The sequence below is a fragment of the Syngnathus scovelli genome, chromosome 9 (genome assembly GCF_024217435.2).
Source record: "Syngnathus scovelli strain Florida chromosome 9, RoL_Ssco_1.2, whole genome shotgun sequence".
NCBI classification, from domain to species: domain Eukaryota; kingdom Metazoa; phylum Chordata; class Actinopteri; order Syngnathiformes; family Syngnathidae; genus Syngnathus; species Syngnathus scovelli.
In genome coordinates, this window is record NC_090855.1 from 16,702,002 (window position 1) to 16,721,374 (window position 19,373).

General features: G+C 50.7%; 3 protein-coding genes across 9 annotated transcripts in view; 1 reads left to right on the forward strand and 2 right to left on the reverse strand.

The window, feature by feature from the left end:
- The window catches only part of LOC125975073 (phosphatidylinositol 4-kinase beta), a 22,823-nt gene extending 18,027 nt beyond the window's left edge, over positions 1–4,796 (forward strand). Inside the window, exons 5-6 of one of the 2 annotated variants that reach the window (XR_007483852.1) lie at positions 475–627; positions 3,287–4,796. Coding sequence is in view for 1 of the 2 variants with exons in the window: in XM_049730193.2 (XP_049586150.1) it covers positions 475–478 (4 nt within the window). In the remaining variant the exon portion in view is untranslated. Of the gene's footprint in view, positions 1–474 lie in introns of both variants that reach the window. The other variant, XM_049730193.2, reaches the window with a different exon arrangement.
- Positions 4,797–8,074: 3,278 nt separating this feature from the next.
- thbs3a (thrombospondin 3a) lies at positions 8,075–15,119 on the reverse strand. Its single transcript, XM_049730182.2, has 22 exons — positions 14,873–15,119; positions 13,819–14,016; positions 13,433–13,689; positions 12,728–12,827; positions 12,488–12,570; positions 12,274–12,325; positions 12,051–12,199; positions 11,849–11,986; positions 11,533–11,607; positions 11,312–11,464; positions 11,114–11,224; positions 10,940–11,047; positions 10,670–10,829; positions 10,475–10,593; positions 10,352–10,404; positions 10,102–10,283; positions 9,838–10,016; positions 9,683–9,731; positions 9,406–9,602; positions 9,028–9,200; positions 8,734–8,873; positions 8,075–8,292 (listed from the first exon to the last, which is right to left on the reverse strand). The coding sequence occupies exons 1-22, from the start codon at positions 15,075–15,077 to the stop codon at positions 8,231–8,233; spliced, it is 2,943 nt and encodes a 980-aa protein (XP_049586139.2). The 5' UTR covers positions 15,078–15,119; the 3' UTR covers positions 8,075–8,230.
- A 161-nt stretch (positions 15,120–15,280) lies between these two features.
- Positions 15,281–19,128, reverse strand: LOC125975074 (metaxin-1). Of its 6 annotated transcripts, none has more exons than XM_049730195.1 (9): positions 18,975–19,128; positions 17,884–17,953; positions 17,733–17,812; positions 16,981–17,073; positions 16,718–16,900; positions 16,574–16,648; positions 16,329–16,405; positions 16,084–16,229; positions 15,281–15,996 (listed from the first exon to the last, which is right to left on the reverse strand). In XM_049730195.1, exons 1-9 carry the CDS (start codon positions 19,053–19,055, stop codon positions 15,776–15,778), a joined length of 1,026 nt encoding a protein of 341 aa, XP_049586152.1. In that variant the 5' UTR covers positions 19,056–19,128; the 3' UTR covers positions 15,281–15,775. The 6 variants fall into 6 exon arrangements, with proteins under 6 accessions (XP_049586152.1, XP_049586151.1, XP_049586154.1 ...); XM_049730194.2 differs by having other exon boundaries at positions 18,942–19,079; XM_049730198.2 differs by having other exon boundaries at positions 15,797–15,996; positions 16,329–16,480; positions 16,574–16,628; positions 18,942–19,082.
- Between the last annotated feature and the right edge of the window lie 245 nt (positions 19,129–19,373).

A 19,373-nucleotide genomic window follows, 5' to 3' on the forward strand; every position in this document is an offset into this window, starting at 1 on the left:
GCGTAATCGTAGTCGGCTGTGGGGGTCATGAGGTCGTCCTCCCAGTGGCTCACTTCTGGACTTCCTGCTGGGATGATGACCAACAAGGTGATAAAGGAAAATGACCTTTGACCTCTCGGCACGCCGGCGACTCGTCTTCCCGAGCGGGGCCACGTCACCAGCACGCACAACAATAAGTGCAGGGCCGCCGCCATCGCACATGCTCACTGAAAAAGTCATGCGATCCTCCACGCGAGTTCTCAAGAACAAATCCTAAATGTGCACACGCACGCTGCATGTGTGTGGAGGCAGTCGCTGATGGTGTAGGGGTTCGCTTGCCTGTCTTGTGTGGCGATACCGTGAGTTTGATTCCTGCATATGACGGTGTGTGAGTGCGTGCATGCGCGTGCACCTTTATGAATACAATACTCAAGAATGTCAAGCCTCGAATCAACAAATCCTGACACGTTAATCGATTTGCTTTTTTCGTGACAGTTGAGAAGGATGCCCGAGCGTCTCCAAACTCTGCATGCTGGAGCTGTCGTGGTGAGTGTCAGCAATGGCGACGTCCGTCAGAGCAAAACGAGCAAAACAACCTCGCTGAGATGAGGACCGCGCTGGAGCGCCGCTGTGATCTCTGCACATATGGTGTTTATTTTGTGTCAATATATTGAAAGAAAACTTTTTAAAACGCAAGCAAAAAATATCAATTCAAATTACTAAACGCAAAAAAAATCACATGAAAAATGCAACATCCATCCATCCATTTTCTGAACCGCTTAGTCCCCACGGGGGTCGCGGGCGTGCTGGAGCCTATCCCAGCCGTCATCGGGCAGTAGGCGGGGGACACCCTGAACTGGTTGCCAGCCAATCGCAGGGCACACAGAGACAGACAACCAATCGCACTCACACTCACACCTAGGGACAATTTGGAGTCTTCAATCGGCCTACCAAGCATGTTTTTGGAATGTGGGAGGAAACCGGAGTGCCCGGAGAAAACCCACGCGGGCCCGGGGAGAACATGCAAACTCCACACAGGGAGGGCCGGAGGTGGAATCGAACCCGCACCCTCCTAACTGTGAGGCGGACGTGCTACCCAGTGCGCCACCGAGCAGCCCGAAAAATGCAACATTGCAAAAAAAATTGTGAAATGGTGTAAAATATTTGATTGCGCTCCCTGACAATTTGCTTCTACTCCCTGACGTTTGCTTTATTTTTTGGTTCGGTTGGCAAAAAATGGTGCATTTGTGCTGCCAGATGGGTTTGGACTGCCGCTTGTGGGCAGATGTAGCGAATGATGCCGGCGCTAACTAGCTGCAAGGGTCTGTATTGCATCGCCATCTTCCATTTATCTTTTTTATCCATCAACATAATGAAAATGATTTAAAAAAAAAAAAAAAAGGATCTCGCCATGCAAGTAGAAACTTGGCGACCGGCGTGTGTTGTGTGTCAAAGTCAAAGTCAAAGTCAGCTTTATTGTCAATTTCTCCACATGCCAAAGACACACAAAGAAACCGAAATTTCGTTCCCCCCTATCCCACGGTGACAAGACATGGCTCACAACAGACAACAAGTATAACAAAAGCGTGCTGAATAAATAATGAATAAATAACGCAACAACAACAATAATAAACAACAATAAATAAATAGGAGGAGCAGAAAAAAAAAGGAGGAAGTGCGCGTACAGCAGACATTCCCGAAAGTAGCGCAACAGTGCCGCACGCTACGCAGAAGGGGGTAGCGAGTTCAGGGCCCTAACAGCCTGGAGAAAGAAGCTGTTTGCGAGTCTGGTGGTGCGGGAGCGCAGGCTCCTGTACCTCTTCCCAGAGGGCAGAAGGTCAAACAAAGAGTGAGCCGGGTGACTCACATCTCTGGCAATCGAGGTTGCCTTGCGGGCGACATGGGAGGTGTAAATGTCCTTCAGGGAGGGTAGCGAAGCACCAATAATCTTACCAGCCGTATTCACAATGCGCTGCAGGGCCTTCAAGTTCTGTTCAGTGCAGTTACCACCCCAGACAGCGATGCAACTGGTGAGGACGCTCTCAATGGTGCCACGGTAAAATGTAGACAGGACTGCCTGAGGAGCACATGCACGCCTGAGTTTCCGCAGGAAGTACAAGCGGCGCTGAGCTTTCTTTGCCAGTGACGAGGTGTTTTCGGACCAGGAGAGGTCCTCACTGATGTGCACCCCCAGGAACTTGGTGCAGCTCACCCTCTCCACCACAGCACCGTCGATGATCAGCGGCAGGTGTGTTGTGTGACCCTTCCGGAAGTCAACAATCATTTCCTTGGTCTTATCGACGTTCAGCAGGAGGTTGTTGTCCCTGCACCACGTGGTCAGAAGGTCAACTTCCGACCTGTACCGAGTCTCGTCGCCCTTCGTGATGAGACCCACCAGAGTCGTGTCGTCAGCAAACTTCACTATGCGGTTGTCGCTGTAGGTCGCAGTGCAGTCATGCGTCAGCAGGGTGAAGGGCAATGGACTGAGCACGCAGCCCTGGGGGGCTCCCGTGCTCAGCGTGATGCTGGCGGAGATTTTGTCGCCAACACGCACCACCTGAGGCCTCTGACAGAGGAAGTCCAGTATCCAGTTGCAGAGGGAGGTACTGAGGCCCAGCTCGTCGAGTTTGCAGATGAGTCGCTGCGGCACAATGGTGTTGAAGGCAGAGCTGAAGTCCACGAACAGCAACCTCACATATGAGTCCTTTCTCTCCAGGTGGGTGAGGGCCGAGTGGAGGGCAGAGCAGATGGCGTCCTCAGAGGACCGCTTGGCACGGTACGCAAACTGGAAAGGGTCAATGGTGGGGGGTCCTTACCGTAGTCAGAGGTGGTCGCGTAATCGTAGTCGGCTGTGGGGGTCATGAGGTCGTCCTCCCAGTGACTCGCTTCTGGACTTCCTGCTGGGATGATGACCAACAAGGTGATAAAGGGAAATGACCTTTGACCTCTCGGCACGCCGGCGACTCGTCTTCCCGAGCGGGGCCACGTCACCAGCACGCACAACAATAAGTGCAGGGCCGCCGCCATCGCACACGCTCACTGAAAAAGTCATGCGATCCTCCACGCGAGTTCTCAAGAACAAATCCTAAATGTGCACACGCACGCTGCATGTGTGTGGAGGCAGTCGGTGATGGTGTAGGGGTTCGCTTGCCTGTCTTGTGTGGCGATACCGTGAGTTCGATTCCTACATATGACGGTGTGTGAGTGCGTGCGTGCGCGTGCACCTTTATGAATACAATACTCAAGAATGTCAAGCCTCGAATCAACAAATCCTGACACGTTAATCGATTTGCTTTTTTTGTGACAGTTGAGAAGGATGCCCGAGCGTCTCTAAACTCTGCATGCTGGAGCTGTCGTGGTGAGTGTCAGCAATGGCGACGTCCGTCAGAGCAAAACGAGCAAAACAACCTCGCTGAGATGAGGACCGCGCTGGAGCGCCGCTGTGATCTCTGCACATATGGTGTTTATTTTGTGTCAATATATTGAAAGAAAACTTTTTAAAACGCAAGCAAAAAATATCAATTCAAATTACTAAACGCAAAAAAAATCACATGAAAAATGCAACATCCATCCATCCATCCATTTTCTGAACCGCTTAGTCCCCACGGGGGTCGCGGGCGTGCTGGAGCCTATCCCAGCCGTCATCGGGCAGTAGGCGGGGGACACCCTGAACTGGTTGCCAGCCAATCGCAGGGCACACAGAGACAGACAACCAATCGCACTCACACTCACACCTAGGGACAATTTGGAGTCTTCAATCGGCCTACCAAGCATGTTTTTGGAATGTGGGAGGAAACCGGAGTGCCCGGAGAAAACCCACGCGGGCCCGGGGAGAACATGCAAACTCCACACAGGGAGGGCCGGAGGTGGAATCGAACCCGCACCCTCCTAACTGTGAGGCGGACGTGCTACCCAGTGCCCCACCGAGCCGCCCGAAAAATGCAACATTGCAAAAAAAATTGTGAAATGGTGTAAAATATTTGATTGCGCTCCCTGACAATTTGCTTCTTCTCCCTGACATTTTGCTTCTGCTCCGTGATTCTTTGCTTCTGCTCCGCGTTTCTTAGCTTTTGCTCCCAGATTGCGGTTTTGACACAAACGTGACACGTGGGTGGGATTTCCATGAGTGCATTCCCATTAGTGTATTTCTGTTTGACGGGCAGCTAAGCATGCGTATGAAGCTGCTCTCGCCGCACCAGTTATTCTGCTTCTGATTGGTTCTTCTAACAATGTCATCACCAGATTGTGGATGCAATGTGGCTGTTGTTATCATCCGATAGATATTTATGGTCGTTATCTTCACACACACATACAGTATCTCACAAAAGTGAGTACACCCCTCTCATTTCTACAATGTTTTAATTATAACTTGTCATGGGACAACACTGAAGAAATGACACTTTGATCCAATGTTAAGTAGTCACTGTAGAGCTTGGCTAGCAAAGTAAATTTATTGTTGATGTTAGGGTTTTCCAGGTTATCTTTATCGTAGGATTATGTTGGAATGTAGACTATAATGATTAACCAATCTTGTCTTGCTCTCACAACGCAGTAAAATGAAGTGGTTGCTTCCTCTGCTTGATTGACCAGCTGCAGAGGAAGCAATCAAAGTTGTTCTGTTTCCCACAACATCGTAAAACAGCCCCTGCTCTGATTTGACCAGAGGCCGGGGGGTTCACCAAACCTGTCCACTCTCACCCCCACTCTGCTTCTCCTAATAAATATGCCCTTACAGGAGGGAGAGTTTCAGACCTCCATTCGATCATCGCTGCACACACAGCGACGAATGGACTCTCCACCTGCAGGTGTCTAAAAGGGCTTACTTGTCTCCCGTGTGGTTCTTGCAAAATAAGTTGGAGTGAGCAAATCTCTAACAGTTACTTCAAAGTATCTCAAAATACAACAATTAATGTGTAAAATGCTGGCAACAAAAGTGCGTACACCCCAACTGAAAATGTCAAAATTGGACACAAATGTCAATATTTTGTGTGGCCACCATTATTTTCCAGCACCGCCATAACCCTTTTAGGCATGGAGTTCACCAGAGCTTCACAAGTCGCCGCTGGAATCCTCTTCCGCGATGACATCACAGAGCTGGTGGATGTTGGAGACCTTGCACTCCTCCACCTTCCGTTTGAGGATGCTCCCCAGATGTTCAATATGGTTTAGGTCTGGGGATATGCTTGGCCAGTCCATCACCTTCACCCTCAGGTTCTTTAGGAAGGCAGTGGTCGTCTTGGAGGATAACGACACCAAACACACCTCCAGGATGAAAACTGCCTTCCTAATGAAGAATATATATTATCCCACTGAGCCATAGACGTCTGTTAGACGTCTCGTCTAAGTGTAGACCAGGGGTCACCGACCTTTCTTAAACCGAGAGCTACTTCCTGGGTACTGATTAAGGCAAAAAGGGCTACCAGTTTGACATACACTTCTGAAATAGCCAATTTGGCTTTCACTATGGGTTATTATTGTCATGTGCAGTTCAGATGTGTGATTTTAACAAGAATAGCAAAAATACAGTCAAACCTTGGTTTTAGACCACAATCCGTTTCAGAAGGCGGTTCGAGAAGCAAATCGGCTGAATTCCGAATCTATTTTTCCCATTACAAATAATGGAAAACATTTTAATCCGTTTCAAGACAAAAAAAACCCCCGCCTCTTTTAAGCATTTTTTCATTTGAGCATATTTGTCTGATCGCGCAACTGCAGCGCACCACCGAACGCGCAACCGTAGCGCGTCGCCCACCGCGCAACTGCACCGCACTGATCGCATTATTGTGACAGAGCCGTCGCTGAAATTTAGAAAATCTTTTTAAAGTCCTGATGTACTTTCCAAAATTTAAGTGGACCTAAGTGCGCAGGGAGCTTAATTTTGTTCGATCGCGCAACTGCAGCGCACCGCCGAACGTGCAACAGTAGCTCGTTGCCGACCGCGCAACTGCACCGCGCTGGTAGCATTATTGTGACAGAGCCGTCACTAGAATTTAGAAAGTATTTTTAAAGTCCTGATGTACTTTCCAAAATTTAAGTGGACCTCAGTGCGCAGGGAGCTTAATTTGGTCCGATCGCGCAACCGTAGCGCGCCGGGCGCTCACTGTCGCATTGCTTTAAGAACGTCTTTGTGTTTTAGGATGGCTTTACTGCTCCCACTTGCTTTCTTTGGAGGCATGATACAATCCTCAAAGTAACGAAAATACAATAACAACGGAGTCAGTCGGCATCTGGGCCGCGCGGTCGGGTTTTCTCGGATCCTCCCGGCTCATCTCGCGAGGTTCGACCTCCGAATTTTTTTGGACGACCGAAGCAAAAAAATCTCAAATTTTTATGTCCGAATTCCGATTTATTCAAGAACCAGGACGTTCGAAAACCGAGGTTTGACTGTAAAATAAAAGGATGTAGCTCACTGACAAGTGCCGCTATTTGAGCTAATTTTGGAACAGTCCTGCGGGCGACTCATGCGGTCCTCACGGGCGACCTGGTGCCCGCGGGCCCCGTGTTGGTGACCCCTGATGTACACGAACGAAAAACAGGAAGTTATCGCCTGAAATCGGCCTTCAAAATAAATCACCCTACCTCAAATCAAAGCACGGCTGAATAACATAAATATCATGGAGAATTCTCGACACATACTGCGAATATGTTTTTAGAACAGCTTTTATTATTATAACTTTTTTATAACAAGGTACAACACACATAAATATGTTTTTAGAACTCATTTATTATTATAAAAAAACTTTCTATAACAAGGTACAACACTGTAAATCTGTTTTTAGAACTCTTATTACTATAACTTTTTTTTATAAAAAGGTACAAGTGTACGCACTGCATTGTGTGGGCACTCCCTGCCTTCTGCTCGAGTGTGGGCAAGTTTCGTGCCATAATTCCTCAATTTAGACGTTTTATGTTGAAAAAAAAAAAAAAAATTTGAAAAAAAAATTGCGATATAGTAAAACCGCGATAAACGAACCGTGATGTAGCGAGGGATCACTGTATCACTATCCAATCACAATTCTAAACAAACGTAACATGCACGGACGCGCAAGCTCATTTTGAAAATGACAGTGCGCACAAACACACGCACACACACACACGCGCGCGCGCACACACACACACACACACACGCACACACAGTCATAAGCACTATTTTGCTACCACAGTGAGATTACCCGATGTCTGTGTATGGCAGACTTCAAATTAATTCAAAACACAACCGATCAAGGTTGTGCTCCATGCTCACTTAATCACGGAAAGCCTACCACAGGGGTGTCCAAACTTTTTGCAAGGAGGGCCAAATTTGATAAAGTGAAGGGGCCCGGGGGCCAATAGTTTTTTCAGACATTTTTTAACTACAAAAATTTCATGCAAGTACACACTGTTATAAAACAAATTTCATTCTCCCAATTGTCTTTATTTTTTAAATGACAAAATAACCAAATATAAGCCGCTCAGGCAGATGTGAACAACTAAAAACACAAATTCTGCCTTTCATTCATATCAGAAGAGTCCGATAACATAGAACAAACTGTATGAAATACCTTAAATTTGCATGAGTTGAAGATTTTTGCTGCACAAACCAGCACAAACCAAGCACAAACGAACCGTTCCATTTTGGGTCCATTTGGAGTAAAATGGGGGGCTGGGTGACATCGCTATAAAATAAATGTGTAATATCTACGAAACCGAAGCAGCACAAACGAAGGTTTTAGCGGCACAAACCAGCATTAATGAAGCACAAACGAACGGTACCATTTTGGGTTCATTTTGAGCAGATGGGGGGCTGGGTGAACTCTGGATGACCTATAAAATCTTTCATAACTAAAAAACCATAGCAGCACAAACGAAAATTTTTGCTGCACAAACCAGCACAAACGAAACAGACTATTTTCCTTAAATTTTGCGTGGGGTGGGGGGCTAGCTTCACGCAGGTGCCCATCTTACGTGTTTGTCTGGACCAGATGTCAATCAAATCGGGTGCTTATTTTAACCTCAAAAGTTGTCTCGTGAGCTCTTCACATATGTCCATCAATGTGTGTGCCATTTCACTCAGTTCTTTCATGTCACAAATGATGTTTGTAATAAAAGACTGACAAACATGATCTGTGGCTTTATTCTTTGAAGGGAGTTTTGACACCATTCACTCCACTTTTTTGTCTTCAAGAGTGTCCTTTGATTGACAGCCGATGGCTCAGGTGTGGCCCTGCATCTGGCTTCGCCAACCACCTTTGGCTACGTCCCCCATCTCCGCTCACACTTGCACGTGCATCACCACCTGTTGGCCGTGGTTGTGGAAGTCTTCAGGAAGCGTGTCTGGAAGCACGACAGCAGAGCTCATGCTAATTGGAGGTCCGAACGGGATTGCAGCAGGTGTGGGAATTTGCATTCAGCCAATTTTGCTTCCCCAGTCAGACTGAACCAGGCGTGGAATATTTGTTAGAGTAACCTGGACTGAGCGAGAGGAGGAAAGCCCTCTTCCATTGCCGCTATTCCTGCCAACGCAAGTCAGGTTTTGGCTTGTGTCATCTGCTGGGTCAAATTCTTGCTACTGCCACCCCCCTCCCTCCTGCAATGGCTGATGGTAGACTAGGGCATCCTGCTGTAATCGATGGGGAAAGCTTGGAAAACGCTCTGTGGGCACGCCCCCCAGGTCAGTCGTTATTTTTGGAGGGTATCAAAATAGGCTGCCGCAGGCTTTGGCTACTAAGGCCAGTGCTAGCGATACATTGCAACCGTGGGCGCGAGCATTGTTACCGTTGCAGCGGTAGCGCAGGTTGGACCAGATGATGTTTTCCTGGGAGAAGCAGAGGACCCCCAGTCTGCCCCCCCTCAAAGTGCTGTCAATCACAACGCCCGAGTCAGCCACCATGTCAGAGCCCTCGAACAGACGAACCCTGGAGTGGAGTGCAACGCCCGCGCGCCAGCTTAGCATTAGGGTATTTGTTTTGAGTCCAAGCTTAACATCAGTGTATCCCATGACTAATGATGAGTGCGCTAGCTTAGCATGAGTGAATGACAAGATAAACATCTTGATGTTGTTGGACTGACCTGATGTATCCGGCCTGCGGGCGGTGGCTGAGCTGCCACCGATATGACGTTTTGTCCTTCCAGCCCACATTCCTGGGATCTTTCCACAGGAGTGTGGCTTCACCGCTTGTGTCGCCCGTGTGCCACAGCGCGTTCCTCAAATACTCGCCAGGGCCCGTGCTCGACTTCATTGCCTGACCGGCACATGCACATATGGATCATGCAACCAGGACCGTTTTCGGCAGCAGAGACTAACGAGTTGGCTAGAATAAAGAGTCCGTGCAGAATCCTTTTAAACTCATGTCGAATCCGAACAGAGTATAGGCGGAGAGAGCAGAGCCGTCAGGGTAGAAAGACCAGCGTACAAAGTTGTGTCAAAGTGGAGTGCAGTGGGAGTACCTTAAGGTGCAAGGCGGGGCTCGCCACAGCACTAAACGGTTGCGTCTGCCAGTAGATTTGCTGCGTTTGCTTCCACATGACGACGTAGAAACTTGACGAGTCTTGATACGAGAACACGAAGCCGACGTAGTCGTCATCCGTCACCGTGTTCACGTGGAACGTTCCCTCAAAGTCCACCCCGTTGAACCACGTGTAGCCTGCACGCATGCACGCACGCAGAGGTCATTGGCTTGCAATATGGCAACAATGGAGTTCCATGCTTGTGCGACCAACGCACCGATGGCCAGGCCCGGGTCGCTGTTCATTGTTTGCACAATCTCCATCCCCTAGAGAGTGGGAAGAAGACAGAGGAGGAGGTGCAAGAGGAGGAGATTAGCGATGGCCTAGAATCTCACAGATGAAGCTGACCGCCGTGGGGCGCTGCCGGCTGACCTGATTGAGGACCACCCAGTTGGGGTCGATCTGGGCGTCGCCTTCGGGGTCCAAAACCACCGTTTGATAAGCTCGGAAGTCGGTCAGCGTCACCTCAGCGCTCTCAGGACAGGCGTCCAGGGCATCCCAGACCGTGTCGTCATCAAAGTCCAGCTCGCACACGTCGCCGATGCCGTTCACTTTACACATTCACATGAAGGCACATCAACACGCGTGAATATGCACACGCACACACGTTCGGGGGTGGCATTCAATTTTTTTTACTGTCCGAGTCTTGCTGGTGAGGGTTTGGGATGAGTCTGCAGTTGTCCCTGTGATCCGGGATGCCGTCGTTGTCGTCATCCTGGTCGCAGTCGTCTCCGAGGCCGTCGTTGTCCGAGTCCAACTGAGAACCGTTGGCGATGTTGGGACAGTTGTCCCGGTTGTCCTGGTGGCCGTCGCCATCCCTGAATGCAGCGCACCGTGTCATCACCTTCTCTTAGCCAAGGTGTGTGCATGTGTGCGTGTGTCGTACATGTCATGGTTGTTGTCACAAATATCTCCCACTAAATCATTGTCCACGTCCGTCTGAAAAACAAAAACATGCTCAATGAAAACCCCAACAGCGTAGAAAAGCTTGCTGCATGCGTGCGTGCACCTGAGTCGGGTTGCTGAGTTCAGGGCAACTGTCGCAGGCGTCTCCGATGCCATCATGATCTCTATCTGTCTGCATGGGATTAGGAACCTTGGGACAATTGTCAAGCACGTTTGGAATGCCTGCACGCGCACAGAAACACGCACGAGCCAAGTAAAATACGAGCCCAACCCCGGCTCGCCGATTGCCCTTGGGTACCATCTCCGTCAATGTCCAGGTCGCAGGCATCCCCTCTGGCATTTCCGTCCGTGTCTGTCTGCTCGCTGTTAGACACGTTGGGACAGTTGTCGCACGCATCTCCGAAGGAGTCGCTGTCGGAATTCTGCTGGTCCTTGTTGGGAACCAAGCGACAGTTGTCCTGCTCCACACGCGAGGCGACACACTTGTCATCGGACCGAGCCCAAGTGACCATGTGGCATGTGGACGCATGTCACATGACCACAAGCCACGTCCAAAGCGCACACGCACCTCCACATTTTTTATCCCGTCTCCATCGGCGTCGTCGTCACATTGATCTCCGACGCCGTCATTGTCGGCGTCCTCCTGACCCGAGTTTGGAGTTGAGACACAATTGTCCTGACGGACACAACGTTAGTCATCTGATGCCAGGATGATGAAGAGGACGGCGAGGAGGATGCTGACCTGTCTGCAGTGTTTGTTATTATCCAGGCAGGGCAGTGACCGGTCCGGGTAGCCGTCCAGGTCGGTGTCCACGCTGCACGTGTTTCCATTGCCCGCCCAACCCACATTGCACTTCACGCACACAAACACGCTAGCACGTTAGCGAGAAGCGGCACATGCAGCACATCTTGGTGGTGGGCGCGTGCAGGCACATGTCACCGTGCAAGATGGCACGCCGTTCCTCTCCATATTGCAGCGGGCATGGCCGTCGCAAGGGTTGAAGGTCAAGGAGGCGCAAGAACTGCGGAAGAAGCAGCCTATTGTTTGGTTGCCAAGGTATCCAGCTTTACAGCCGCCACAGCGGAAGGAGCCCTGATTCCAAAGACAACAACGATAACAACGCTGGGGGCGGTAGGGGGCGTGGCTTGCCGGCGACTCACCTCTGTGTTGGTGCAAACCGAGTTTTGCACACAAGCGTCGGGAAGCTCCACACACTCGTCCATGTCTACACACACCTGATAAACAACACAAACAAACACGTACGTGTGCGTGCATACAAATATGCACTAACAAAAACAGCAACACACAAAAACACCTAAGTACGCATTTAAATACACAATGACATGCACACAGACAAAATACAAACATGAGACATATGTACAAACATACAAAACAAACATCCAACAGAAACACACAAGCCGGAAAGTCACACGTGCAGCAGAAGCCTTTGGACATGCGTGTGTGTGCGCGTGTGACCTGCTTGTGCGTCTTGGCGTAGTGCAGTCCGGTCCCGGAGACCGGCGGCCCCCGCAGGCCGGGAGGACACGGGCCACATCGGAAGCCACCTTCCGTGTTGATGCAGGCCGACGATCGGAAGCACGGCTGCGCCTCGCACTGGCGGGGACGGCATCGTCACTCGCTGCCATCGTCCTGCGCGCGCGCGTGTGCGTGCGCTGACCTCGTCCACGTCACGACAGGTCGTCCCATTTCCCAGGGTGCCGGGCGGGCACGGTCCGCAGGTGAAGCCAGGGAAGTGCAGGCTTTCGGCACACGCCACGCCCCGGTGGCATGGGTTGGGCCAGCAGTGAGAACGCACCTTGTGAAAACCTGCGGTCGGGTGCACACACACGTGGCTTCAGTGGCATCCTGCCACGAAGCGTGCGAGTGGCAACCCCACTCACCGCAAACTTGACACTCCAGGATGGCGTTCCTCAGCAAAGACATCTCCTTTACCTGCACGCACGCGCACACATGTCTCGCCATTTTTTTGGCGTGTAACTGCACACCCACGACAGTAGGTAGCAGTGGCCTTCTTCCGTTCAACTCTTGGCTGTTCCAGAATAAGCAATAATGTGGTCTCTGTTGCAAGTCACCCTGGTGTGAAGGGTACCTCACCTGTTCCTTGACATCCTGTCGGAGTTCCGCCAGCATCTGATTGAAGAGGAGCATCTGACCAATCAGCGCTTTGGCGTGATCAACTGACAGGAAGCAAAGCTCAGTCACCAGATGACAGCGTCTTCGTTTACCGAGGATCGGACGCACTCACCGAGGATAGCGTGCAGGTAGCCGCTCGCACAAAGCGTTACGCTTCAAGAATGGCGAAGTCACGTGTACTGCCACGGGTGTGTCACTCACCTAGGTTGTGGGCGGAGTCGCCTAGAAAAGGACAGTCCACCAGGGCGCCGGCTTGAACCACACTGCCCCCAAGCGCCACGCGCAGGATTTCCACGGCGCCCTGAGTGGCAAACAACCAGTCGGCATCACTCAAACGCAACGGTGCAAACCGCGGCCGGGGCTCTCCCCTCCCCATCCGGCTCCTGCGTGCCCGATTCAAACCATCGTCAAACTTTGCAGTGGGAGTGTCCCCATCATTTGAATCGGGCATTTGGGACTGGGGTCCCATCCGAAACGGGGCTCACGGGGTCCGAACCCCGGGAAACCGCGCTGTAGGGATTGCGATTCTGTTGCTGAAAATGGGGAATGTGCACTGAGCGAAGGATTCCAAACGCCGCTGTCATTTCCTTGGGAATCGTTTGCTCATTCTAGTCTCCTCCATTGCGAGACGACCGGGGGCAATTTGTGGCGGCCTAGTGTGGGTATAATTAGCACTAGTATCGGCACTGGTGGCAAACAGAAACTTTCAGCCGACGAGAGTAAAACCACATAAAGCGAATGGTGATATGGTGACCATTATGGACAGGGAGCTTTTTTCACAAATATACACACGATGTGGTGACCATCACGGAGCTTTCGTCACAAATATGGATATGAATGACGATATGGTGAGCTTTAGTCACAAATATGCAAGAGGGAGTCACTAAGGGCCGGGGCCAGGTGTACCTGCATGCGCGTGTACGCCTTCTGTCCGTGTCGGATCTCCACGGCATGCGGCTCCCGAGGGAGGGGAGGCAGGTGGGGCGCGCCCTCCGCCGCGTCGGCTAATCGGCAGTCTACGTAGAGCTCCGCCCTCATGCTGGCGCGTCGCAGCTCACTCAGACGCACCACCAGCGAATGGCGGCGCCCATCTGACACGTTGGCATTCGCCAGGTTCACCGTGTGAACCTTCCCATCGGACGGACGCAAGAAGCGGAGCGACACTGCGCACACGCACACAGGCAGCCATCAGGAACAGCTCATAGCCAAACAGCAAGTCAAATTGGAATTGTCCAAAGAGAAAGTCAAATGTGGACCAAACAAAGAGGAAGAAGGAGCAAGTAGTTGGGCACCTTTGTTGATCTTGGCCATGACGGCAACCTCCAGGTACTTCTTGTTGTCATGCTTCCCATACACACCAAGGAGAACGCCGCCGCCCACCTTGGGCGGCAGGCGAATGGCTGCCGCCACGTAGACATCGGCTGGCGCACTGGTGCTGCCCCAAAATTCACCCGCCCACTTGGAGTCTTGAGCGCTCAGCACATCCATCACTGGCGGGGAGACAGAACGGTTACCGTAACAATGCTCGGTGATGCCGTCGGGGGGGTGCGTGGTTTCTTCGGATGGACTTATTGGCACTCTGGAGTAGAGCCTGACGAGGTGAACTTGCAATGCAGCAATAGTCAAAGTGGGCTACTTGTGGTATGAAAAGAATCACCAAATTTGTTCCGCGAAACAAGGCCCTAGAGGACGCAACTGCCCAGCCAGCCTTGCCAATCGCGCGGTGGTACACTTGACATGATGATGAGTGACGTGATCACATTGTTAAGTTTACTTAACGTCAAATTTGACGTCAGCATCTGGCAAACTAAGGCAGCAATTCCTTCGGCTTCAGTGACCGCCGGCGGAGGGAGGGTACGCGCGTGTCTTCGTTTAAAACAGCTGGCCTCATTTTTAAGAGGCAATAGCCAAAAGCAGCGGAGTTACGCAGCAGCAAATTGACTTTGAAAAGTCGTCCGTCAGAGACCACGATGGTCGGCAAGTCAAATTTTAACGTGAGAATTTTTCACATTCAACGTGAACTTCATGACGTCACGCGATCTCAAACGACCTGCTTCCATCAGCGACTCCCCGTTGAATCATTTTAGCAGTTTCTCTGGTTTTAAGCACAACTTGGATGTTACGAGCCAGAAAGCATTTTGTTGAACACTTCGGTCTACAGTACAATGTTACTCTATGAATGTTCGTCATTGTTGGCGGCGCAACTTGATGCCAAACGATTGCGAAAGCCCGACTAGATGCCGGCCGGCTTGTTCTCGAACAACCCAAAGTTCATGACGACTGTAAAAGTGTGCACTCCGCTGTCACTCTAGAAATGATGACGACGAAGAACGAAAGCCGTCTTACCTTGCTGCTCCGGGACTTGTGCCGCCGTTCTGAGCAAGGAGATTAACAGCATAAAAGTCATCATTTCCATCTTCATCCTCTCAAACTCACTGGAAGACGAGCCGCGGGCGCACAGACCACGACTGCGAGAACGCGCAGCCGCCGAAAGTGATGGGGTGGGAGAAGGGGGCGGGACCACACGTGACGCGATTGACTGATTGTACATGGGCAGTGAAACCTTGGTTGTAGTCGGGACGAGATGAGTAGAATTGCTTCAACTCGCTTACCTTATCGACAAGTCTTGTCCTTGCCGAAACAAACAAAATTAAAAAAATAGAATGAATACAATTTAAATCAGCCCAGCATAGGGTCGTAGGTGAGGACGCTGTAACGCTGGCTGTTCAGCTTTCCAACATTAACACAACACAGTTGCCATGGATACAGGGCTTTTATTTTGTCTCCGATGATGAAGCTCAACGCAAACTGCTTCCATATAAGCTCGTCAGCACGCACACGCAGACATTCCTGAGCTTTGGCGTCAGGCGTGCAGCTGAGTACAGACTGCTCCCATGAGCGTTACTGACACTATTTCTCAAAAAGGGAAAAAAAAAGAATTTATACTTATGACTTCACATGTCAACATGGAGGAAGCAGGAAGGAAACGTGACAGGAGCTCAGAGGAAACATCAGAGCAACAAAAGAGAGGAAACAAGAAAGGTGGATGATGTCAGACAGGGAAGAAAGGGGGCTAAGAAACGTGAAGGAAACGCAGGGGAAATTCCAAAGAAGAAGTCCTTGTTTTCCAACGGAAGCAGTCTGCAACGTCAGTCCTCGTCCTCCAACGAAAGCGGTCTGCAACGTCAGTCCTTGTCTTCCAACTTCAGTCCTCGTCTGCCAACGTCAGTCCTCATCTTCTAAAGACAGTCAGTCCTCATCTTCGTCGTCCTCAGGGCCAGCCGAATGTCGTCGGCCCTCCAGCGCCCCCTTGTGGCCGCGCTGGACGGACACCATGCCGGTGAGCAAGGCATAGGACAGCATGGCGCCCACTGCCGCCAGCGCCGACAGGAACTGCTTGACGCGCCGGTTGGGCACGTGCTCCACATCATAGCTCTTGGCCGAACACCCCAATCGGGGACCGCTGTTCTCTGTGGACACACAAAAAGCAAAACGGGCACGGTGGTCAGCACAGCGCCCGGTTGGTGTGGAACGTACGCAGACGGCGGCATCCTGACGGGGGAAATAGACCAGCAGAATGTTGGCGCAGAAGGCGTGCAGGTTGTCCAGTGACTTGAGATGTTGCTGCAACTTCCCGCTGGGGAGCTCGCACTTGAGGATAGGTGCCAGCCAGCCAAACACGACCGCATCCAGAGACGAAGGCCTGACCAGACGTCGATCACTGACGACCAAGCCCGAGCAACACAGCGAGCGACACGGACAGCGACATGGAGAGCGACGCGCCGAAGGGCGAAGGACTCACGAGTCTCCAAAGAAGAACTTTTGCATTCCGAGTCGCTGCGCCAGCAGGTCCATGCAGTTGGTGGCGTCGTCGTACAACTGGAAGGCAAGTAGGGCCGCCTTCATCATCAGGGTCAGTTTTCAAAAGCGCTTCTACCAGTTTGCTTGGAGAGCCTGGGAACGATTTGCAAACGAGCGCATCGACTCGCAACGCTTCATCCATTAGCAAAGCCTTCATCAAATTGCGCAGGGAGAATGACTCAATACCTTTTTTTCTGAACCCCTTTGAGCCTCTTGACTTGAAGTGGCGCTGCGATACATGCTAACAGGCCAGCCCGGGCTCTTGGTGAGGAGGATGTAATGATGTTTCCCCAAAAAAAGCCAAGAAGCTGAAAAGCGCCGGCCGCTCACCTCCTTCTCCAGCTCGTCCCCGGGATCCAGGCTGGCGTCTCCTCGCAGCAGGCGCAATTTGTCCAGCACTTGGCGCCGCATGCGGCCCGGCAAGACCAGGCCAAGTGGGAAGGACACATGCTCGGCGTACCAACGCCGCGTTACCTCCGCAAAGTTCTTGGGCTCCACCCACAGCGCGTACAGCTACAAGTGGAAAATGGCACCAGCGAGCGGGTACACGCATTGACACGTGCAGACGGACACAGGCGCACGTGCATACACACCACGGCCGGCGAGAGTTTCTCTTGGACCAGCGCGACGAAGGCCAGGCTGTCTGCGGCCTCCTTCGGCGACAGGTCAAAGTCGGCGTTGTACTTCTGGAACAGGAAGAAATTGGGTTGTCATGACAACGCCGGCAACAAGAAATACACAAGCAGCTCCTTGGCACTACGACCACCCGCCCACGTGCGCTTCTGCCAGACGAACAAACCCCCGCCTGCACCCCATGGCTATGACCAGCCTCAGTCCGCACAGCATGCGAGTTAATGACTTCCAGCTGTCGGGAAAGGGTCAGGGTTCTGATGCGGAAAATGTGGGTCAGAACCACAGCGAAGCAGAGAGGAGACAGGAAAATCTCAGCAATCCTCTTGCAAAACATTCTTGAAAGAAAAAAAATGCTCCTTAGCCATTTTGGACAAATCTCATTTGCCGTTGGGAGAAATTCTTTCCGATAATAAAATGGCGACAACAAAGTCCTCGCAACTTCTTGCTTTCTATATTTACTGTGTTCGATGATGTGACAAGCGGGGAAAGTTTTTGAAAGTAAAAAAGGTTTGGAAGGTGGCAAATCCTTTTTCAGAGCACGCGATATGGCAAGCCATGGCACTGATGTCTTTTGAATGCAACGATATGCTTCTCGTTTTGCTTCTGCACATGCGGCGCGTCGTTGGCCACAGCCTTGAGCTATTGACAAATGACGGTCAACTTGCTGCTGACCGTCGACGCGGCGCATCTGACCAAGCCTTGTGTTGCTTGCCTGTTTTTGGAGGTGGACGATGATGTCAGAGGGTCGCCACAGCGCCTCCTTGTGGGCAGTCCTCAGTGCGGGAATGGTACCTGAATGCAAAGGAGAGGTGAGGAGGCGCCCTCTGAAGGCGGGTGCGGGAGTTGCGAAGGGTTTTCCTCACCTCCAGGACATCTCCACGGGTTGCTTAACTTGTGGACTTTGAGAGGAGCGCCGGAAAATTGAGCGTACGCCTGCCACGAACACATGTTTGGCAAACATTGAAAGGCGTTTTCGTTTTGTTTGCTGCCTCCGAACACAGACTGCTGGCACTCCTAAGTTGTATGAGCTTCTGTCAGCCTCCGCAAGCAGCGTTTTTTAAATTTCATTAAAGATAAAAGCAGACACGGTGACGTACATTGGAATCAAAAAGAGCAGAGGGAAGACAACAGAGACGAGTAATCACTTTCGGGTACGTTCCAATTTTGGCTCGCTTTACTGCCGTGTGGGGACCCCACTTTGAAACCACAAACGGGTAGGGCTTATTTTGAAAACCATGCTTTTATTTTGGTGCGAGCAATTCAAAGCGGGAAGTATGGTTGGGGCTCGAGTGATATATGCGCTGCGCGACGAAGAAGTTGAGAACAAGAACTAAAGGTAGCTTTGACTCCGCTCTGCCGAACACTAAAGCCAAACATTGACATTAAAAGCTCCAAACAAGTGTCAGGACGTCTCAGACAATTGTGACGTTTTAGCGAGGACACCACACGGGCGTTTAAACATGAAATCCCAGAAATACATTGGCATCTACGCTTTTGGGGGACACTTGCTTGAACTGACACACGACACGGGAAGTCAATTATGAAATGTTACTACGCCCGCTCAGCAATGCTTACGTGCGCCTGCTTCGGAAACACTGTTGTACAGAAGATTGTTTTGATTTGGTTCACTCTGCTGTTTGCAGCCAGGTCGCCATTGCAAATTTGAATTTGTTGATGCCCTTAATAATAATAATAATAATAATAATAATAATAATAATAATAATAATAATAATAATAAATAAAGGCTCATTAAAAAAAATTAGCAGCTCTAGTAAACTGTGGATGATTTCAGGTACACCTCTGAAGCAAGATCCTGACGTGATCGTCACTTGTTTGTTCCCGATCGCACTGGCGCTTTGATTTTGCATCTACTCGCAAGCATGCTGAGCTCTCATCGTGAACGCCGCTAAACGCAACTAACCTCATACATAAAACGAGACAAAAGGCAACCGACCAAAACTACCAAACAATCGCTGTTGACGGACGGCAGCCCCCAGTCTCCTTCCCACACGAACAGCTCTTCGTGCGCCGCCATCTTGCCCACCGCAGGAAGTGACGAGTGTATCGTCACTGTCAACGTAGATTGATCGATCGCGTTTTGTGTCCTGTTTGGCAACGTTTTGTTTGCCAGTTTGTGTTGACTTTATTTGTTGATGAGACATACAATATTGAAAACAAAGCTATAGGTTGATCAAATAAATACAAAATAAAAAGGAACACAATCGGGTAAATCTGGTAATGACGAACTTTATGACTAAGGAAGAAAGTCCAAATACTTTGGTCATTCTGAAAGTCCTTTGATTCACAACAGGCTCAGTGAAAAATGAGAGTTGCAGGGCCGGTTTTTGCTATG